The following is a 23,330-nucleotide window of genomic DNA, read 5'->3' on the forward strand; positions in this document are numbered from 1 at the left end:
CATGCTGGAAGACCAGCCACCAGAAGTCACCCCTACTCTGCTAGTGGTGAAATAGGGCTGACCGTGAAGGCTCCATGGTCAGCTCTCCCCACATGGGGCTGGAGAGGGAGGGGTCTGCATCTGCTCAGGTGTTGTGGAGAAGTAGGGCAAGCTGGGTGGGAGGAGCAGCATGGGATGGACATCCAGGGCCCCTCTGGCATCTGAGCCTCTACGGAAGAGCTCCTGACAGGGCTAATTTGTGTGCCTGCCAAATTCACGTGGTGAAGTACTAAACCTAGCACCTCAGAAGGTGACTTTAGTAGGAGATACAGACTTTAATCCCTAGTACCGGATTCTGTATTAGAGTTCTCTGGGGTAAAAGAAACAATGAGATAGCTGAGGTGATAGATAGTTTGTGGGAGGCTGACATAGCATGTGGCCAGTGTTTGCTTCCCCTCCTGATCGGTGTGGCACTGTCATCACCTTGTGATCTGGTTGCTTAAGTAACTGAAGACGGTATCCCCGATCTTGAGGGTAGAGAAATCATAAATGTGTCTCCGTGCATGGATGTGCCTTCCTACAGCCAGCCCATGGGTCGAGCTACGCTCACCTGTTCCTTTGTGATATTACCCCTTGCTCTGTTTGGGATAGAATGTTCCATGAAAATGCCCTTTGTGTGTCCCTTCTCTTACTCTCCCTTGGGTGTGGCCTTCCTAGATGTCAGTCAGCCTGCTGACAGCAGACATCATGAAGCTAGACTTAACCCCTTGAAACCTGACCCCTTGCTTCATTTGAATGGCTTCTCAATAAAAACACTCACTTGCTGTCTCTTTCTGTGGACCCTTAAGGGCAGAGGAGCCACACAGCACCCCCAAAGAAAAAAGTATCTCTGTCTCTTATGTGGTTATTTCATGCAGCCCAGTTCCCCTGGAGTGACCGGGTGTGTTTTAGTCACGTGCAACGTGGCAGGTGGGAGGGCAGGTTTGAGTGTTTAAGTCGCCGGGAACTCGACAATAGTTGATAGATAGATGAGGAGGAATTGGCTCATGTGATTATGGAGGCTGTCTCAAGCTATCTAAGCTGGAGAAAAGGAAGCTCCTGGCATAGTCCCTGTCTGAAGGCTACAGGCTTAGGACTGGAAGAGCTGATGTTTCAGGTCAAGTCTGAAGGCGAGAGAAAAGAGCAGTGTTTTAGGTTGGTAGCCATCAGGCAGGAGGAATCCCTCTTGCCCACAGCAGAGTTGATCTTTTTATTCTATTCAGTCTTTCAGCTGACTGGATGAACCCACCTCTGTTGGGGAGGGCAATCCGCTTTCCCCAGTCTAGGAGCCAAATGTCAATGTCATCCAGAGACACCCTGAATAATGTCTGACCGGATATCTGGGCACAGTCAAATTGACACAAGTCCACTCTTGTCAGCTTGGCACCTGCACACTGCTCCTTATTCTCCTAATCCAATTTGGCTTAAGTGACAGGCTTACAAGAAGAGGAGAGGGGACACTCACGGACACGCATGTGAAGAGGCAGCAGGAAGGGGGCCACCTGCAAGCCAAGGAGAGGCATCCGAGGAGTGTACCCTGCCAGGACCTTGATCTTAGACGTCAGCCTCCAGAACTAGGAGGGAAAAAAAAATCCTGTTGTTCAAGCCGCCTTGTCTGTGGTATCTGGGTTCCAGCAGCTCCAGGAGCCCCCTGTCCCCTGAGGAGACACTCTTCCCTGGCTGCCCTCTTTCCTTGGTCTGTAGCAGATCCCGTGCCTCCAGGGCTTGCCTTGCCTTTTCCTCTTTGATCCTGGAAAGTCAAGGGAGAGGCCTTGCTTGTGTTTTTAGGTGGGACTGAGAGGGTGGGGTTCCAAGAGCTTGGTCTTCTTCATTAACTCCCCTTTCAGGGGAAGGTTCTAGAAATCTGCTCTCAAGCCAGGGCTCCCAGCCTGGGAGGTGTCTCTGCAAAGGGCACCCTGGCCTGTCTTGGGAGCAGCGCGGAGGAAGGCGATCTTGGCACACACCCTTGCAAGTGCCTTTGCCCTGGGTGTGCATCGGGCTGTGGCAGTCGCCTCTGGGCACACTGCCTCCTCATTAGCACATCCTCCTTCACCACCCCTGCTGAGGAAGGAAGGATGGGCACTCTGAGAAACAACACGTCTGTCTCAGAATACACTGAGCGGCCACAAAAAGGAGGTTGTCCATGTGTGTCTGCTATATTTACATTCCTGGTAGCAGTTTTCCTGACACACAGACGCTCTTCAGAAGGAAGCTGAGAAAGTGAGTGGCAGTTTCTCCGTGTCCAACAGTTTCTTGAATTGAGTCCAGAAAAGGAAATATTCAAAGAAGCTTCTCTGGCACTTTCACAGCTGGTCAGCACGAAACCCAAGTAAAGATGGGGCCCCTTCATGCCCTATCAAGGTGGTCCAGGGCTGTCAGAGCAAAGTCCTCACCACTGCTCCATCTGGGAGCCTCGATTGTGCGCTTGGGCCAGCCCTGCCCCATGTCTGGCCTTCTGGGGCCACAGCAGACTGTTGGCCCCTGGGGTCTTACAGTGGGGATGGAGAGACACACAGCCATTATCCTAGGAGGACCAACGAGTGCACAGTGCCCTGGAGAGGGGCTCAGTCTGGGAGCAGCCAACACTTTCAGTTGGTGCTGGCCCATTATCCTGGAAGGAGGCTCTGTGGTCCCCAGCCCTGGTATAGGGGACGCCTTTGCCATGAGTGAAGCACCCTTCCCTCAGGACAAAACCATCGTGCCATGCTGTTTCTTCCATTTTCTCTGGTTCTTTCTGATGGTGTTCATGTGTAGGTCCCTCCCAGCTGACATCATGTTCTTAGGACAGGGAGATGTGTCGCCCAGAGTTGATATGAGCTGGTGCTCAGGTGCCATTGTCGATTTCACATGGTAGAAGATGATATGTCTAAGGACGGCCTCCAGCAAGGCCCCCTGCCAAGGAGGTCCAGGGGCAATTATAACCCTGAGTAGAGTTAGAGATGGAAAGAGACCAGGTTTGTAGGATTTGAAGTTTGGTTAAGGTCTCATTCTGGTTTCCTGCTACTCCATTGCAGACGTGGAAAACCACTCCTGGTCCTCTGGTAGAAATGGGTCTTAGGAAATGAGCCCAAGGCATCCCAAAGGATGTCTCTGCCTTAGGGCAGTGGCCCTTAGAGTCAGCAAAACTGGGTCATGGTGCAAAAAAGAAACACCCATTTCTCAGTGGCTTAAATGACACAGGCTTATTTCTTGTTCCTACTACATATCTGGGTGTAGGATATGTAGTAGGATATGGTTGGGTGGCCATAGTGGTGTCTACTGATTGTGGCCTATTAGGCACCCAGGCTGGTGGGAGAGGGCTTCAGCTTGAGGGTTCCCTCTATGTGGGTCACTGCACCCAGGCTCCCCATGCCTCTGCCTGGAGGTGATTGTTAGACCAGGACGCAAGAAAAGACCAGGTTGGGTCTATCAGTGATCCCAGCACCTCCACTCACGTGTCACTAGCCAAAGTGAAGCACACCCACCTTCCCGGCCAGCAGGCTGTTGCCATGGTCCGAGGACTCAGGAGAGGTGGAATAGCGTATCTGTGAACAGCCCTAAGATGACAGATTGGCCATAGAGGGAAAATGGCTGGTGGGGAGAAGTCAGGATAGAGCTGGGTCTTCCCTTCCCCAGGGCTGAACCCAGCAGGGCGGGCCTTGGAGAGCTGGGCTCAGGACCTTCTGTCACCCAAGAAGCCTTCCCCTTCCCTCAGCTTTCTCAGTTGATGGCTCAGCCAGGCCTGGTAGTTCTACCCCCATCTCAGTCTTGCCTGGGAAACAGCAGCCGCAGGCTGGGGCTGAAATACCATTAGGAACCAAAGGTTTCTTGGTCTCTTTTTATTTTTTTAACTTTCTGGGCGGGGGGAGGGAAGAAGGAAAATGAGATAGGAATAGAATTAAAAAAAAATAAGATAGATGCCATCTGTCTAATTCACTGGGACCAAGGGTAGCCCAGTATTTCTAGGGAAGAGGAGTTTCTCTGACTCTCCCAGAAACATCCAGAATGTCCCCACATCCTCTCCTGACTCTTTCTTATCCAAATCTCCAGGCAGTGGACCGTTCCTGGGAAACAGAAGTACCTACCAGTCATCTACATGTTGGTACCTCAGTTTACCCATTAGTAAAACTTAAGCTGCATATGTGATGAGGACAAAGGGCAAATGCACCCCTAGATCTTGGCTCATGTGCCTCAGTTACCTCCTCAACAGTGGGCATCACTAGAGCTGGGGTGCATTCACGTAGCTCATCAGGGCCACATTCCTGAGCCCCCATCCTGTAAGCAGCCAGTAAAAATAGGCCCTTTTTTGTTCCAGCAAGCCAGCCTGACCTTCCTGTGGGAGCTGTGTCTCCCTTTCCAATTGAAGGCCCCAATAAAGGTTTTTCCTTAATTTTTGTGCTCGTAAGACTCAATTTCACTTCTGTGTGGTAGAGTCTAAAGTTCCCAGGTCTCACACCACATCTGCCCCTTTTTTACATCATGGAGACTTGGGGACTCCATTAACACTGAAGCTCTGGGTGATTTCGGAAGACAGGGGCTCGGTTGTCATGATCTTGTCCTCTAGTTCCCTGCTACCCCCGCCTTCCTGAAACCTTCTGGAAAGGGCTGCATAGGCCAAACCAGTGAGGGGCAACCCAGGGGCTGGTGGGGGTTGCAAGCAGATGGTTTTAGGCCTGGGAACATTCTGACATAGGCGATGATTTTGTCCAAGTGCCTTTGAAGGAATCAGGCTCAACACTCTTAGTTGTTGAGGTGGGGTCTATGAACCAACAAATTCAGAAGTGCCCTGACCTGGCCCTGGGAGCACAGCAGAGCCCTTCAGAAATGAGGTGAGGCCTGTAAAAAGGGTCTCCAGATGTGGGTCACTCTGGGGACTAGGCCAAGCTGCTCAAGCTGCAGCCTAGTGGGCCTGTAGGCATTGAGGTTGTTGTAGGGGGTGGGAGGGCCATCGTGAGGCCTGGGGGAGAAGAGGGCCTGTGGAGACGGGGCTCCCCAAGGCCCATGGTAAGGCTGAAACCTCGGGGGTGGGGGAGGGTTTGGGACCAGGGGACTGCCAGGCCCCGAGGACATGGACACACTCTGGTTGTGGGGGTTGCTGCCTGTCGACGGGCTGCTGAAGAGGTTGGAGGATGTGCGGTCACTGGCAGAGCAGCTGCTGCCACTCAGACGGCCGTTGGGGATGCTGGGACCCTCTCTGGGTTGCAGGAGTGTGGTCAGCCTCGGGGACTTCAGGCCCATCAGGGGCTTGGAGGAGGCGTAGAGGTGGCGGAACTCCTCATCAAACAGCTCTACTGCCTGGCCCGTGAACTTGGAGAGGATGTTCCGGTGGACGTGTCCACAGAGCCAGGAGAAGCTGAAGGACAAGAGGAGAGAGGGGGTGAGGAAGTGGGCGCGAGAGGCAGGACATGTCTGTGAACCAGGGACCTCTCAGGGCAGGAAGGGAGGGGTGCACATAAGGCCCCCAACTCCTGAGCAGGCTCATTTCATCCTGGCGGAAACCCTGTTGTCTGAACCCCCGACTAGCTGTCGTTTTCCCCCTTAACAGAGGCAGACATGGAGGCTCAGAGACCAGGACATGTTTGCAGATGAGCAATTATGAGGGCAATCGAGTCCCCAGCTGTAAGGCTCCCTCCTGGTGCTCAGATCAGGGCCCTTACATACTCCCTGGGGAGGCAGAAAGGAGCTGAGTGGCAGCTGAGTCCCAGCTGCCCCCACTCTGTGCTCAGAGGAGTCACTCAGCAGCTGAGGCCTCAGTCTCTTCACCTGTGAGGTGGGACACCTGCCTCTTGCCACCACTCAGGGGTCTGCAAAGAATGACTGCTAGAAGGTGGCTGCTCCTGGAATGGCCAGCTGTGTTTTTGCGATAATCTGAAGTGCTTGTGAAGAGGACCCAGCCCCATTTTCAAGTCAGGATCTGAGAGACGGGACAGGGAGCCCAGGGCACAGCCACAGGAAGCAAATGCAGACAGCTTGGGTTTATGCAAGAAAGTCATCTAAACACCATGGGAAGACGCCCTCAAAGTCTCGCCCTGGCCCTCCATTTAGAGGGCTTGGGTATTGTGTTTTGTGATTTTTCTGTTTTAAGCAAATTCTTTTCTATCTCTGATGAAAAACTTCTCTCAGCTCACCCCTACCCAAATCCTTAAAAATCCTGACAGCTCTGCCCGGAGGATCAAACAGGGTTACTGGGTCCCTACTCAGAGAGACCAGGTCCAGGTGGGGAGTGCCAAGGGAAGGACAGAGAGGACTTGGGTAACTAGTGGGGACAGTGCCAGAGCTAAACAGAAAGGGGCAACTAAGGATACGGTCTTCAGCTTCCAGCCCTAGTCTGCCTGTCTTGTACCCAAAGGCCTGGTCCCAGCCCTAGAATCCCTGCTCTGTCAGATAGTGTGGGCCCAAATGTGACCAGGATAATCCTGGGAACAAGAATAAGGTTTTGATTAAACCGTTCTCCCCTGCTCAGGAGCACCCACAGCCCCGGAGAGCTGGGTGCTGATGCTGAGCCAGAAGCCAGGCAGGTGATAGGGAAGAGGGCAGATACGGGGACAGTGGGGCTGGGCCGCACGAGAAACCAATCACACCTTGCTGTTCGCAACCAGGCCAGGTCAGGCCACATGGCTGGTGGCTCTGCTTAAAAAGCAGGTCCAAAGCATCCTGGCAACTTCTTAGGCCCCTGTGTTTCTGCATGCATGTGGCTCCCATTTCCCCATACTTATCTGTGACACCCTGGTTACCTCTGTGTGTCCCATTCATTCCCTGCATGCCCATATTTGCTCAGTACATCTGTTTATCACATGCTTTAGCTTTTACCCTCTTTCTTTCTTCCTTTTTTCCCTTTCTTTCTTTCTTCCTTCCTTCCTTCCTTCATTTCTTCTTTCTTTCTTTCTTTCCACAATCCATGGGGAGAAATATGCTTGATTTTTATTGTACATAGCATTCACTGAGTCATGATCTTTGGCTCGTGACTCATCCTCTTCATTGGCCTATTCAAGGCCCATGTTTTATTCATTTATCAATTTTATTAGGTTTTTTAAATAATGTCATCAGTGCCTATGAACCCCCACCTAAATAAAAGCTAGCCTCTTGACCATGACCGGCACCCAGCCACATGGGTGTCCCTGCAATCCATTCCTAGGATCCTAAACTTTAAAATATCAGCTTTGGGCTGGGGGTGTAGCTCAGTGGTAGAGCACTTGCCTAGCATGTGTGAGGTCTTGGGTTTAATCCTCAGCTCTGCAAAAAGAAATAGTGTAAAATAAAATAAATCAGCACCATGAACCCTCTGATCATAACTCCCTGTCTTTTCCTTTTCCATAATTAAAAGCGATGTATAATATACACTTTTTTTTTCCTAAACTGGGGTTGAACCCAGGGTGCTAACCACTGAACAATGCCCCCAGTCCTTTTTAGTTTTTATTTAGATACAGGATCTTGTTAAGTTGCTTAGGGCCTCACTAAGTTGCTGAAGCTGGCTTTGAACTTGAGATTCTCCAGCCTCAGCCTCCGGGGCTGCTGAGATTACAGACATGCCATCACACAATCCCGGCTATAATATACTCTTGAAAGTGAGTATTTTCACTTTAGTTCTTTTTAACATGCATCTAATCTTTGGGGATATTTTTCCACTTAACAGCACCTTGCTAAGGTGTGTTCATATTGTGGCTTGTTGCCACACACGGCACTTGGATTATTTCTGTCGTGAGCAGGGCCGCTGTGAACATTCTCACATGAGCCTTCCACCATGAGTGTGGCCACGTTTCCCTCAGGTGTTTATCTAGGAGTGGAACTGCCGGATCATAAAGGGTGAAGATTCAGCTTTAGGAGAAAATGCCAGACTCTCCAAAGTCATTGTCCCCACTTGCCATCCTATGAGCAATGTGTCTAAGATCCCGGAAATCCAACACTTGGTATTGTCAGTCTTTTTGTTTTTGTGTTGGTTGGAAAAGTATAAAATGTGACAAGAAGGGGAAAAAAAAAACAAAACCCAAACCTCTGAGAGTCTGGAGGAGAGGAGAGATGGGGGAGGTCAGTCAGTCAGCAGCCAGGGCAGAGGACCACGGCCTTTTCACATTGCTGATGTTTGGGGGACTCCCTATCTTGTGCCACCACAGCCTGCTCACACCCAGAAGCTTCCTCTGCGTCACCTCAGAGCCACTGCGGGTCCAGCGTGACCGCCGTGCCTCCCCGGCTTCCACTGGAAAGTGCTTCTCACTCCAGGTCCAGCCACGGACTTCAGCTTTCCTCTGTGTGCCGTTTATTTTTATTCTACTCTATTTCATGTTCACAGAATTCTGGACATCGTCCACTAAGTTGATTTCACACCCCACTAATGGATGGTGACACAGTTTGGAAGACTTTATTCCTTAAGCCACACGGGGTGGCAGGAACCCAACCTGCTTTTATTCACCATTCATTCAACAAAGATTTATGGGCACATGCAACGTGCCAGGAACACAATGGAGGAGGAAACAGAGCAGCCCCTCTCTGAACTCATAGTGTTTACAATTTTGGCCAAACAAGCCTGCACACAAATGATTACAAATTGCCACGAGTCTGAAGCCGGTGAGGGCCACAGGACTCTGGATGGGGTGATCAGAGAAGGTCTCTGAGGCACTGATCTGCAAGCTGCCAGGTCAGTGTCCTAAAGACGAGGGTTTAGCAGAGCAAATGAGCCTCAGCAGAGGCCCTGAGCAGCAAGAGCCAAGGTCTGGGGGTACCAAGGAGCGTGAGGACCTTAGGAGGAGTGGGTGTGGCTCCAACACGGAGGGACAGGAGACAGGCTGCCGAGAGGGAGGCCTGGTAAGGATGGGATTTATAATTTGTTTTCTAAGAACAGCGGCAAGAGTTGAAAGATTTTAAAGATGGGAATGATTTGATCTGGATCTTTCTGTCCCTGGGAGAGAAAAACCCATGGGTGGCATTGGGGTCAGGGCAGGGGCCAATTGGAAGTCCATGCCAGTGTCGTGCTGTTTCTCATGCTGTTCCTGATGCCTGACTTTGCCTACCTTCCCCTCACCCCATGAGAACTTCCTCATCATTCAAGGCCCAACTCTAAGCAATACTGTCAGCCTGCGAGAAGAAGGGCGGCCCCCTCTGGCCCGCCCCAGAGCACATGCTTACTCATGCTGACCTCACAGCACACGTGCCCTCCTCCATGACCACTTCTCCATGCCTCTTTGGATTTTTAAATTTTATTTTGAGACAGGGTCTTGCTAAATTACTGAGGCTGGCCTTGAACTTGGGACCCTCCACCTCAGCCTCCTGAGTAGCTAACTGGGATTAAAGGTGTGCACCACTGCACCTGACTTACATAAACATTTTTGGAGTGTATCTCGTGTGTCAGGTAGCTAAATATTTGCACTTGCTATTTTAGTTAATTCTCACAACAATCTTATAGAGTGTTTCCCATTTTGTTCTGATGAGGAAAACAGCCCAGAGAGAAAAAAATCAGAGAGCAGTTATGAACTAACAAATTCAAATGGTTATTCTCCTGGGGAAAAACATAATATATGATACTCTGTTTGGCTTTGTTCAGAAGTGAAAACAGTTACCAACTTTGGGATCAGAGGGTGAAAAGTTTCCCATTTTGACAAATTGAAGATGAACAGAGCTTTTGTCTCCCCGAGGTGCCTAAGGCAGGTTTATCAGGAGGAACACCCCCCCACCCAGGCCCGGATCTGATCTCCCTGAAATGATCCTTGGGTTCAAAATCTCTCCACCCCCTGAGCTCCCTCATTGGTTTTCACTCTGCACACAGATAACAGGCACTTGCTTCTCTGCATTTTCTTTTCAGCCCCTTGCATTAGTAGTCTCTCAGCAGCAGCGTTCCCAGGCCTCTCCAGTTCACGGAATGCAGAATGTAGATGGTAGCTTCTGGAGGTGCGCAATTGCTCAAAAGTAACAGTCTCCTCATCTTTAACTTTGGGGTGTGGTCTTATAAATAAGAGTTTCTGGGGGAAATCTTTTTTCTTTTAAATGTATCCAAGCTTTGATCTATTGAAAATAGATCATTTTAAAGTGAACTGTTTAGGGGCTGCTGCAGGGAGGGAGCTCAGGTGGCACCTGCTTTGATTTCTTTCCCAAGTTCCAGTCACTCTCAGCTCTTCCAGACATTGGCTCATCTCCTCCTTTCCCTCTGCTGAGGCAAAAACCTGAGTTCCAGAGGAGAAAGTGACTAGAAGTGGGGCTTCAGTCTCTGCAAGAATTCTTAGTCACCGTTCACAATCACCCAAGGGTAGAAATGACCCCTATGTCTATAAGTGGATCAATAGATGAACAAATTGTGGTTCATTCATATAATGGAAGATTGTTCAATAATAAAAAGGAATTAAGTACTGCGATTTGCTCAACTTGAGTGAACCTTGAAAACATCATGTTAAGTGGAAGGAGCCATTCACAAAATGCCATGTACCGTATGATTGTATTTATGTGAAACACCTAGAAAGGTAAACACATGGCAAATGCACATTGGGGAGTGGAGGGTTAGGAAACGACTGTTTAATGGGCATGGGGTTTCTTTTGGGGATGATGAAAATATTTCTGAACTAGGTGATGGTTGTACGATGTCTTGAATGTACTAAATGCCATTGAATGGTGTTTTTTGAAGTGGTTATATTTATGTTATATGAATACTAAAGTGATACTAAAGTGAGAGATAATTTCTCCACACAGACTCCTCACTCCAGTTTGGCTTCTGGGATCAGGGACAATTGCCAAAATCTAACAGAAAGTGTGAAAATAATAGTGCCATGATTTGAATATGGGTGTGCCCCCCAGAGTTCCGTATTGTTAAGGGCTTGGTCCCCAGGGTGGTGTTCTTGGGAGCTGGGGCCTAGGGAGAGGTCCTCAGTCTTTAGGCATGTCCTCAAAAGGGATGTAGGGACCCTGCTGTCCCCTCTCTGCTCTGATTTGAGATATGACCACTTGCTTCTACACACTCCTGCCATGGTGTGCTGCCCTCACCGGAAGTCAAACAAATGAAGTTGCCTGATCTTAGAATAAACCTCCCAAACTGTGAGCTAAATAAAACTTTTCTCTTTATAAAGTTACTTGCCTCAGAAGCAGGTATTTTGTTGAAGTAACACAAAGCTGACTAATGAAAATGGTATGGAAAAATATATATTTTGTGCTAAGTATTCGGTTTTATGTCTCCCAAAATTCAAATGTTGAAAGCCCTAATCCCCAATGAGGTGGTATTAGGAGGTGAGCCTTTGGAAGGTCATTAGTTATAAGGGTGGAGGCCTCATGAATGGGATTAGTGCCTTATAAAGGAGACCCTAGGGAGCTCCCTTATTCCTTTTGCCATAAAGGGGCAAAGACATGCTTTCACCATAAAGACAGTGAGAAGGCATGGGCCTATGAACCAGGCCGTAGACCTTCAGAACTGTGTGAAATCAATATCTGTAGTTCATAAGCCATCCAGTGATGGTATTTTGTTATAGCTGCCCAAATGGATGAAGACACTGTATAAATTTCTGTTTTCAACAGAAAACCAAAGGCGGAAATATTAATATCACAGAAAGTAGGATTTAAGCACAAAGGCATTAATAACCTGAAGAAAGATGGTGCACTTCAGATGTAAGCCTTTGTTTCCTTTTTCTCCCTCCCTTTATGCTCCTCCATCCCTGGATGGGGATTCTGCAGTTGCCTCCCTGTGGCTGTTGGATGGTGTATCGTGCTCTTGCTCTGGGGAAGGAGGGCATGCTGCAGGTCTCCCGATCCCCTGTCCTGCTGTGCTGTAAGCCTACTCTGCTCCCGTCTTTTCCCGGTGTTGTCTTCCTGCTTTTATTTTATTTTATTTTATGAGTTGCTCCTGGGCTCACAGTGTAATAAGGGAGATCCCCACTGCACTCTCTGCTACACTCCTGACCTTCTCAACTCAGTGTTCACAAATGGCCTCAGCTGTTCCTCCCTTCCATGACTGCACCCTCATTGCCTCCCTCCCTGAAACCCACTATCAAATCCCCAGTGCCACCACCAAGGACATTTAGCAGAATGTACTTTAGGATCTGAAGGTAGGTCTCAAAGAGAGACCCAAGCAAGGCAGCATTGTGGAATAAGTGGATGGTCAGACATTTGGATGCAGGGTCTTGATGTAAGTGGTAAAAACAAACATTTCTCCAGAGATGTTCCAAGGGCCAAGAGCACAAGACTTCAGCATCTTTAGCCTCAGAGATGCAAACCAAGCCCACAAAAAGATATCACTTCACACCGCCAGAATGGCTGTAACGACCAGCAACAAGCATTGCTTAGGATCAGAGAAATTGGAACTCTCAGACATTGCTGGGAGAAATGCAAATGATACAGCCACTTTGGAATAAAGAGCTGTCAGTTCCCTGAGAGGTTAAACACAGAATCACTCCATCGCCCAGCAATCCCAGGGAGGCACATACTGAATGAAGAGAGTTAAAAACCTAAGTTGAAGGGAATAGGAGCAGGGGATGGAGGGGGAAAGTGCTGGGGAGTGATAGAGGCCAAATTATATTGTTATATTTTGTATTGTGTGCGTGTACGAATATGTAACAATAAATCCCATATTCTCTACAACTATATGCACCAATTAAAAATGTGGCCAAAAGGGCTGGGGTTGTGGCTCATTGGTGGAGTGCTTGCCTCACACATGTGAGGCACTGGGTTCGATCCTCAGCACCACATTAAAAAAATAAATAAACAAAATAAAGATATTGTGTCCATGTATAACTAAGAAAATTTTTTTAATGTAGCAAAAAAAAAAAACACATAAGTTAACAAAAACATTTTATAGGAGTGTTCTTAGCAGAATTGTTCCCAAGAGTGGACATAGTACAAATGTCTATCAGTTGATGAATGGATAAATAAAATGTGGTGTGTCTCCCCAGTGGTGTGAATCTTGAAAACATTGTGTTGAGTGAAAGAAGACCACATATTATATGATTCTATTCATATGAAATGTCCAAATCAGGAAAAACCTATAGAAACAGGAAGTAGATTGGTGTTTACCTAGGGACCCTCTGTGCTGGGGCCATGGGGAGTGGCTGTGAATGGGCAGGGTGTATCCTTTTGGAGTGAGGATAATATTCTAATTTGGGGTGGTTGCACAACACTGTGCATATTAAAAACTGAATTGTATATTTAAGCAGGTGAACTGTTTGGTGTGTGAATTAATAAATCTTAATAAATTTGTTGTAGTAAAGTAATAAAAATGTAAAGATGAAACAGAGCACATGGGCACGCACAATAAAAGCACCTTGTAGACACACTGAAGAGATCTGAGAAGAGAAAAAGAGCAATCTATATCCTGTTGCAATATCAGGGGAAACTGAGGCACCTGGCAAGCCTTTTCTGCCCTGAATGGATACATATTTTGTGTCTCCCATCCCATCTATGTGATAAGACAAGACACCCTGGTTGCTGCTGGTGTGTGTGAGCAGCTAGATGCTGGTCTGTATCTCACCTGGCCCTTGGCACCGCAAAGTCCCAAAGCCTCACCAGGAGGGAACCCAGTGCTCACCTGTAGGATCCAGACAGGACAACTCTCCAGTCTGAGATGAGGAATTTCTCCTGGATTTGGCCAGCAAATTTCCTGCCTGATTTGGCACAGTACACCTCTCCTTCCACACTCCGGATGGCAATGTTCTGTTGGAAGGAAATATCAATGTGCCACTTAGAATTGCACATTTGCAGATATAGACTGACCTGTAGATTGAATGTGCCCCCCCTAATTCTGTTTAGAAACCTAATACCCAGTGTGATAGTATCAGGAGGTGGAGCCGTTGGGAAGTGATTAGGTCATGAGGGTGGAGCCCTAACCAAGGGGATTGGTGTCCTTTTAAAAGAGATACCAGAGAGCTCCTTCCTCCTTCTGCCAAGTCTCGGAAAAAGTGAGAAGACATCCCTTTATGAACAAGGCAGTGGTCCCGCACTGAACGCTGACCTGCTGGCACCTTCCTGTTGGACTTTCCTGTTTCCAGAACTGTGAGAAATAAATTTCCGCTGTTTATAAGACATCCACTCCATGGTATTCTGTTATAGCAGCATGAACAGACTAAGACAGTCTGAATAGGGAAAAGTCCGGAAGGATGGTCATCAAGTTGTAAACATGTGCTCTCAGGTGGGATTAGGGCCATTTTTTTCTTTTTGCTTGGCTAGACTTTCTAAGTTTTCCTCTTTGTCCTAGCATTAGCTGGCAATGAAAAAGGGATGGGGGGAGAGGGCAAAATTCAAACAAGACAAGGGCCTGACGCCTGTGGAGCCCTCAGCCTAGCTCTCCACAGGCCACAAGAAGTCTGTCACTTACTTAGGGGCAAGCCTCCTAACTGGTTTGGTGACATGTGTTCTTGACCGCAAGCTGGGGAGAGGTTCAGCCCAGAGCAGTCTAAGGGAGTGGTTTTGTGAAGTTCCCAGTGGATCCTGTATGGTCCAGAGAGGGTGTGACCTCTACCCAAATCCTGGCCCTACTTGTCCTTGGCCTCCCCAGCAGCCCCTGCTGCCCGGCCCTAGGTGGAACCCCTCAGAAGCCTGAAAGAAATGAAAAAGCAGGTGAAGCGTGGGGCTCTGTCTCAGGGTTAAGGCTGGGGAGGTGAAACACTGCCAGATGCCACCAATGTCGCCAGGCAGGCTCTGAGGGGCACACCCAGGCTCTCTGTGAGATGGTGGGAGGGGGACACATCCCACTGTCCTGTGGTGAGCAGACGACGGTCAGGTGTGGCCAGTGTGCACCACGGAAGCAAGGCTCGCCCTGACTCCCTTGACCTGATTCCGTGGCCTCCGCAAAGGAGGGATGACCAGGTAATGTCAGGCAGCACCGCCGTGGCACCATCAGCGTGGACAGGAGGGAGGGAGGGAGGAGGCTTCATCCTTGTCTGAGAGGCTCTCCCGGAGGCCAACCTGCCTGAGCTGAGGGGAGTCACCAAAGGAGTCCCGAGGACCACCCATCCTCTGTCCAGCTGAGCTACTCATGAAAGATGCGGGTGGTTTTCCCTATGATCTTGAACTCACTGCCCTCAAGTTTGCGTGGCCAATTAATTCTTGTCTCTGGGTTTCTTTCCCTCCTGCCAGAGACGGAAATGGGAGGCTCAGTGAAGTCCAAGAGCCTTAATTTCCTGTTGGGCCCAGGAGTTCTGCCCGTGTATCCGCAGGTGCTGAGGTTGCCCTGCCCTGGGAGGCACATCCGCTGGGCTCCCCAGCTGGGAGGAGGGGAGGGATACATAGAGAGGGACGCTCACCAGGCACGGCTCCCACTCACTCCAGGCCCAGGCATCCAGGCAGGGGCAATGGGTTACGAGTGCAAGTGATGGAAATCTCTTCTAGGTCAGATCCTAAGAACACCCTGCAGAATTCTCCTGCCATATTTTTTCCCTCTGTCCCTGCTGTTTTGGAGGCCATGTGTTCCTTATGGCGTAGTCACTAGATAGAGGGAGACCATCTGATCCATACAGGGATCATTAAATGGGGGGGCGGGTGTTACCATGGCAAAGCCCATTAGATCCTCACTGATACAAAGTTCCCTTAGGACTCTCATGGGGACCCCTACCTTGAGGTGACTGTCAGAGATCTGGATCTTGTCACACATCTCCTGGAAGAGCTTCACACCTCCCTGGTCCAAGAGCACACAGACGAACACGCCGCGCTTGTTGGCTGCCTCTAGAATGTCACAGAAGATCTCCACATCCGTGAACACATCCATCAGGATGGCCAGGACCTGGGCCAGGGCAGAGGGCTCAGTTACTGGGGAAGTTAGGGCCAGATGCTAACCAGTCTCAGCCAAATTTACTGAGGCCCCAATCCCTGAGAGGGCCAGGGGAGAGGGAAGCAGGGGGTAGGAGGAAGGGTGAGTGAGCAGGGTTCAAGGAGGGGAAAGAAAGAGCTAGAGTGGAGGTCTCTGTCCCTGTCCTGAACCCACCTCCCACTGCACTGTCTAGGTCCCCATGCCCATGTCGGACGAGAATGCAGAGGGGGACGGGGAGAAGGCTGGAAGGGGAGAACAGAGGGGCCAGGCACCTCATGGAGCTGGCTTTCTTCTCAGCCGCCATGGCTGTCTGGACAAGGAGGGAACTGCTCACCCTCCACCGGGTATCACAAAAGGAGTTCTAATAAGACCCATTAGAACTCAGCCCTGTTATCATAGGATTAGGTTTGCATACATTTAAGCTTACGGCACCAAAGATGGCCAGGGCCCTCTCTCTGTGCTGAAAGATAAATGCCTCCACTTCAGAGGTACTGACAAAAGAGACAGCCTCCACTCTGATAGCTCAGTGAATCCTTCCAGTTCTGTGCCCACGAGTCCCTGCTCCTTTGAGACAGCACTGGTGCAGAGATGGTTGACTAGAGACGGGGCAGGTTTGGAAATGACCTGGTGTTCTGATTTAAGAATGTTCAGAAATATGGGTGCACAGTATCTTGTCCTGTTGGCTTCCTGTGGGTTTTGGCTTTCAGCTGGGTTAATTTGAGGTCAATGACTGGTTTGAACTACTCTTTTTCAGTCCCTGGATGGGAGTGCCACCTTGGAGGGTGTAGCAGGATGAACTGTGCTCTCCCCAAATACAAGTCCACATCCTAACCACCACAATCTGTGGGTGAGACCTTATTTGGGAAAAGGTCTTTGCAGATGTAGTTACATAAAGGATCTCAAGGTGAGGTGACTCTGGATTACTCAGTGGGACCTAAGTCCAGTGACAAGCGTCCTTGTAAGAGGTACCAGAAGACTGTGTAAAGACAGAGGTGGAGATTGGAGTTGGGCAGACACAGGCCAAGAAATGCCTGGAGCCGCCAGAAACCAGGAGACTGAAGGAACCCTTGAGCCTTTGGAAGGAACACAGCCCAAATGACACTTTGATTGTGGACTTCTGACTTTTAGAACTGGGAGAGAATAAATTTCTCTTGTTGTAAACCAGCAAACATGTGCCAGTTTGCTCTGGTAGCCCCAGGAAACTAACACAGATGGGTAGTAAAGAGGAATAGAGATGCAGGAGGGATTAGGAAACTTTGACTCCAGTCTTGGAACTTCTGGAAACCAGCTGAATGACTACATAAGTCACTTGACCTCTCTGGGTCTCAGTTTCTTTGCCTAAAAAACACTCTTCAATAATGGAGTTTTAGCCATCATGCAATGTGGGTCTAACTATAACGTAGATAAAAGCTCCACACTCAAGTAAACATGGTTATTTTTACATGTTGTTAAATATGACTATCATTTTTTATATGCATTGTTCATAAGAAAGCACAGACAACGTTAGATAATAACACTGTGCAAGACTGTGGTCTTAACACACGTTATGGAAGAGGGTTAAAAGGACTGTTCATTCCTCTATGGGCATAAACGAAAGGGACGGGGTAGGCAGGGCTGGATCTGGATAGGGCCAATCAGAGGGACCAGCACAGGCAGGTGAGGCTGGCTGAGAAGGAGAAACAAGGAAGACCTTTGTATAACACCTTGCTGAAAGGGAAGAAGCTTTGGAAGCAGAGCCTGGTAGGCCAGCTCCAGGAGTCCACAGCTTCTGAGAGATGAGCCCAGGCAGGGGGTTGCTAGACTGATGGGGCAGACCCTGCACATGGGGCCAGCCTGTGGACGGGGAGCCAATCCTGACACATGGGAGCTCCTCAGGGGCTGGAGATCTGCTGCTTCTGGAAAGGCAGGGTGTGGGAAAGGAAATGGGATTTAGGTCCTGGTGTGACCACCCCCAGTGCTGGGGTCAGCCACTGGGGGCACTCAGCACCCCAACCCCCAATCTGTGCTCACTCCTGCTTTTCCTTTTTCTCTTCTATATTCTAATGTTCCTTTTGTTTTTGTCTTTATTTTGAAGGATGAGTAATAACAATAGCAAGGCTTTGTTATTGGCCTACTACCAGCAATAGGTCTATCTCATGAAATTTCCACAACCAGTCCCCCAGCCTCCCAGGAGAGGAGCCAGGGAACCTTCCCTAGCCAAATAGCTGGACTGGGGTAGACAAGCCCCAGACATCAGCCCAGAACTTGTGCCCCATTATTCTGCTCCAGGTCTATAAGAAGAGTTCTGATGTCTGTCTACATTAGATACAGCCTGAGGGAGAGAAAATGAAGGAGGAATAATCCAGAAAAAAAAAAATTCCAGTTTCCAAGTTCTCTGCCAGACAATATGATTCTATGTTGTCTCCACTCCAAATTCTCCAATGGCCTTAGGCTTGCCTAATAAACTTCCTAGGTTTATTGGTCTCAGGATCCCTTCCTTCTTCTCTTAAAAATCATCGACAATCTCAAAGAGCTTTTACTTATGTGGATTAAAGCTATCAATACTTAGCATATCAGAATCTAAGACTAAGAAATTTTGAATAGTTTTATTAATTATTTTAAGATATCAATAGGCGACCTATTATATATTAACATAAAATGACAGGCTTAATGAAAAGAACTGGCTCTAAGATGGGTGCAGTGGCACACACCTGTAATCCCAGCAGCTCTGGAGGCTGAGGCAGAAGGATCGTGGGTTCAAAGTCAGCCTCGGCAACTTAGTGAGGCCCTAAGCAACTCAGTGAGACTCTGTCTCTAAATAAAATATAAAAAAGGCCTGGGGATGTGGCTCAGTGGTTAATCACCCTGGGTTCAATCCCCAGTACAAAAAAAGAAAACAGAGAAAAAAGAACTAGCTCTAAAAATATGGCGAGAAGAGTGACCTTGTTTCACTTGTTTCACATTTTCACGTGCATATGGTGGAGCTGGGGATGGAACCCAAGGCCTTGTGCGGACTGAACACGTGCTCTACCATGGATCCGCTCTGGGATGCTGATTTCTGTGATGTTTGCCTTCACCAAGGAGTGTGGCTTCTTCTGTCTCCTGCATCAGTCTGCTAGATACCTGGCCTGGGTGGAAGTCTACGAAGATGATCCAGCTTCCCCTGGGTAAGCGGTGAGTAAGGAGAGGCTGGTCCTCAGGGAACCTGTGGAGGGCCTCCGCCTTCTGCAGGGACTGGTGACCACCCTAGGGAGCTGCTGTTCACACCCTTTGGCTCAACACAGAAGGCACAGCGCTGCTGCCCCACCTTCCTTGTCCCCACTGCTCACCCCTCCTCGAGGTCCCACATCCCCAAGCTCTACCCCTCCTCGAGGTCCCATATCCCCAAGCTCAGGTCCTACCAGGGTCCAATGGTGTCTGCCCACATTCAGGACACATGAGACTTTTCAGATACCTGGATGTTTGCATTTGACCCTCCCTAGGACTGGACTTCCTTTCCTCTCCTTCTCTGCCTGGCAAACTCTTACTCAGCTTTAGCGACTCAGCTCTGAGGCCACCTTTTTGGGAAGCCTGCCTTAGTCACCTTCTACCCACTTCCAGGCACTGAGGGCTGCCCAGGCCTGGGGCAGCTTCCTGAAATGTCGTCCGATCCTCTCCCTGCAAGGGGCAAGCGGACGGCAGAAGCTCCCCAAGGACAAGTGACCTCTCCTGTCCCACTCTGCCATCCTGTGCTTTGTGGAGTAAAGGGATTGGAAGGAAGGTGGCTCCTGCTTCTTGGGGAGTGGGAACTGCTCCAGAAGGGCCGGCTCCTCAGCTTGTCCCCTCTCTCCTCCTCTCCAGGGGGATGAGGCCACAGGGGAGGGGAGTTCAACCCACCTTTCCTCCCTCTCTCCTCCTTCTACTTCTGCAGACAGCCTGTGACCGGGCACCAACCCAACCTGCTGCCACAGCTCTGGGAACAGGCCATCCCCAAGCCCTCGCATGTGTGAGTGTGAGTGTGTGCGTGTGTGTGAGTGTGTGTGTGTGTGAGTGAGCATGTGAGTGTGAACGAGTCTATGTGTGTGTGTGTGTGACAGCGATATCACAAACAGCCTGCAGAAGCCTGGTTAGTGATAAACTGGTTGAAGGCCTTAGGGGCCCAAGACAACAGGGAGTAGTGGGGACTGTGTGGCAAAGAGGACCCAAGAGGTGACCACAGCTCAGCACCCTATCTGCCAAGGGGAGCTAGAAATTCTTACTTTTAGGTGAAATCTGCAGGTTTTAGTGTTGTCCTAAATTTATAACATGCTGAGTTGTTCAAAGGGACATGAACAGACCCTAGGGCCACACAGGTGGAGGGGGTGCCTTGTAAGCTGGGCAGTAGGAGGTGAGGGGCTCTAGCAGGGGCTGTGTCTCTCAGGCCCTGACTGGCCTCTTTCCAGGACTCTTGCTCTGCAGCTGCTGCTGTGATGGAGGGTCTCTCTGCGACTCTGGTCTCACCCCCAGAAGGGCACTGGACATCACCCCCAGAAGGGCACTGGACATCTGGCTCCCAAGGCCTGTTCCCAAGTGTGTGAACCCTGGGCTTGAGAAACACACTTGGGAACAGGCCTTGGGAGCCAGAAGGGACCTCTGTCTAGCATGCAGGCTGAGTGCCAGGAGTTCAGGGGACTTGAAAGAGGTGGCGCCGGTGGCCTCAGGCAGCCTAGGCTCCTGGCTGCCTGCCCAGACCTGTCTGTCAATCTGATGCCTCTCTGTCACAGAAACATGAAACACGCTCCAGAGCAGCCCAGTCACACGGAGCCACTCTGCCCATTGCTACCTTCCGTTTGAGTTTCCAGAATCTTCACTCTCCTCCCTTTCTGCATATAGCCTCCCCACCTTGGTGGCCTTCTCTAGAACCTCGAGATTCCACACAGTATTGACCCTGGGAGGGGATTCAGTCATGAAACTGGGACCCTAGCAAAAAATAAGCTAAAATATCAGCATGTATTTTTAAGAGTTTTTTTTTTTTAATTTTTTACTATAACAAAATAAATAGTTTTAGTTACAAAAAGAAAAATAAGACTTTTTTTTTTAAGCAATGAGGATTGAACCCCAGGGGCTCTGCCACTGAGCTACACCCCTGACCCTTTTCATTTTGGGTTTTCAGACAATATCTCCCTATATTGCCCAGGCCAGCCTCAAACTTGCAATCCTCTTGCTTCAGCCTCCCAAGTAGCTAGGATTCCAAATGTATCAACACATTTGGCAAAAATCAATCTCTACAGATGATGAATCTGTCAATCTTTACAGATGTCAGAATTCCTTCCTTAAAGTTTGTTCTTACTTCTGCCCCTCTGCAGCTTCTGGAGGGAGGAGAGGAGATCCATAGCCCTATGCTAAATAGTGCACCTGGGAAGGGTGAGGCCCCGAATGGCAAGTCCTTCCACTTATTCCCCTGCTGACGGAGGTACAGGGCTCTGGAGAACTCCTGGCCTGGCCTGACTGGGCCGATGCATGCTCTGTCTTAAGGACTTCCTATTCTAAAGTCTATATTGGTTAAAATATCAATATCCAGGGAGGGAGAAACTTTCCCTGCTGTGGGCCCCATCTTCTGCCTCTCCACTGGCTTGGTTCAGGTGCCATAGCAGCACCTGTGGGCAGGCAGGTCTAAGCAGGGTCTGAAAGGACCAGGGGCAAGGGTGTGCCTCAATGGAGAGGTCTCCCTCATTAGAGTGGGCTCCTAACCCAGCCTGGGGAATTCAGAACAGTCTTCCCCAAGAAGGAGTAGCATCAGGGACGGTGAGGGGCGCCCAGGCAGAGGGGCGGCATGCAAAGACCTGAAGGCAGAGCTTGGTGGGTGAAGAATCCACAGGGCCCACGGGGTTGAGTGGGAGGAGGTGATGGGGGCTGTGAGCCCCGAGAAGGACTTTGCTCCTCCCATCGTTGCAGACAGAGCTACAGATGGCACTAAACAGGGAAGGGGCCAAGTTAGACTCTCAGGGAAAGGGAAAGGGAAAGGCTCTGCTGCAGCACGGAGACTGGGTGGTTTGGGAACCAGATGGAAGAGCAGGGCCAGGGAGGAAGTGACTGCAAGAGTCCCAGTGATGGCTTTTGGAGGCTTGTGCCCAGGCTGTGACAGGTGACATTGGGAGGTCAGTGATCCACAGCAAGGCAGAGCACAATGTCCCCAACTCCATCCTAAACCCCAATTACCTGGATTCTGTCCCCGAGAGCAGGACACATCCCCTCTCCCTGCTCTACGTGCCATGGCCAAGGGGACACAGGCACCCCGTGAGTACCTGGTTGGTCCGGGTGATGCAGCGGCGTACGAGGTCTCTGATGTTGTTGTGCTTGTCCATCTGGAAGTACACAGTGGCACTGGACTTTTCCTTCAGGTAGGGCTTCTCAGCTGAGGCCCAGGTATGCAGCAGGTCTGGCTCGCTACCCTCTGAGGCCACAGGGAAGTAGGTTCCTGATGGCAGGGAACAGGAGTCGAGTCCCTTGGGGCCTGCTTCAGCCCCTCCTGCAAGATCCGGGGCACAGGGGGGCTCCTTGGCCTGGGTCTGGATGTACTGGGTTTCCACAGAGGACAGGAAGTCCACTTCACCTTCCTGACTGAGCGCTCGCCAATAGGCCTCAGGACCCCCATCCAAGAGGGCATCTGTGGCCAGCCGCACACTCTCGTTGTCACTGAAGTCAGCCCTGGCTGGTCGGACCCACTGGCTCTTGACATCTTCTAGACGTTTCCGGATCTTGCCCACATGCCTTGACCGACTCATGCTCCCCGTCCCTCAGTCGTGGAGGGAGAGGCAGACACTGGAGCTCTTCCAGATGTGGGGAGCACGGAACACACGGAGGAGTGGGGCTCCCGACACTCTTGGAGACCACCTGCTTCCTGGGCTGGGTGCAGGGTACCTGCCACCCCTCCTCTGGCTCAGAGAAGTGACTTACCTCTGTCCCTGAACAATGCTTCTCAGGGATCCTCACCTGCAGCTGAGGGATTGGCTTATCTCCGAGGGCCACCGCCCAGCCCGCAGGCCCGAGGGCTGGCTCAGTCTCCACCTTGGCACAGTCAGCCATGGGATATTTCCTCTCCTCCAGCTGCGGCTGAGCCGGCTCTCCCGCTCGGTTGCACAACTCACCAGGCTGGAGCCCCAGGCCTTTGTTACAAAGCTAGGAACAATTCCCAGCCCATGGACAAGTGGGCCTGAAGGAGGAGGGTACCAGGGCCATAAGGTACCCTCCTGTGCTCCTGGGTTCAAAGGCAAGAGGCAAGAATTTCCCTGGGAGACAGTACTGTGGCCATGGTGAGCCTTGGGAAAAGGAAGGAAAACCAGAATGCAGATTAGAGACCACCAGCCACCAGGGGCTCGATGCACCCCTCCCCGTGGTCCTGTGAATGAGCCCTCCTATCTCTGCTTTGGTTTGTCATTGTCCTGTTTGCAGAGTCCACAAAGAGGCTGAGCCAACACTGACCCATTGGTCTGGAGAAGAATCAGAGGCTGTGTCCTGGCTCAGGAATGGATGACATCTGTCCTGGGGCTGGAGGGCGGGGGGCAGTACTTACGAATGAATCATGTGAACTCAGTTCTGAAGGGAATAAGAATATTTTCCCCTCAGATCAGATCATGGCCTGCCAGTGGAACAGGATGTCTGGAACCTGACTGCCTTGGGTTCTGGAAAC

At 50.2% G+C, this 23,330-nt stretch overlaps 1 protein-coding gene across 2 annotated transcripts; it reads right to left on the reverse strand.

Annotated features, from left to right (window-relative positions):
- Window positions 1-3,871: 3,871 nt before the first annotated feature.
- Fam83a (family with sequence similarity 83 member A) lies at window positions 3,872-22,458 on the reverse strand. Of its 2 annotated transcripts, XM_027946160.2 has the most exons (4): window positions 21,946-22,458; window positions 15,509-15,676; window positions 13,487-13,611; window positions 3,872-5,350 (listed from the first exon to the last, which is right to left on the reverse strand). In XM_027946160.2, exons 1-4 carry the CDS (start codon window positions 22,423-22,425, stop codon window positions 4,816-4,818), a joined length of 1,308 nt encoding a protein of 435 aa, XP_027801961.1. In that variant the 5' UTR covers window positions 22,426-22,458; the 3' UTR covers window positions 3,872-4,815. The 2 variants fall into 2 exon arrangements, with proteins under 2 accessions (XP_027801961.1, XP_071458509.1); XM_071602408.1 differs by lacking the exon at window positions 15,509-15,676.
- Between the last annotated feature and the right edge of the window lie 872 nt (window positions 22,459-23,330).

Source organism: Marmota flaviventris, chromosome 15, assembly GCF_047511675.1.
Source record: "Marmota flaviventris isolate mMarFla1 chromosome 15, mMarFla1.hap1, whole genome shotgun sequence".
Taxonomy (NCBI): Eukaryota; Metazoa; Chordata; class Mammalia; order Rodentia; family Sciuridae; genus Marmota; species Marmota flaviventris.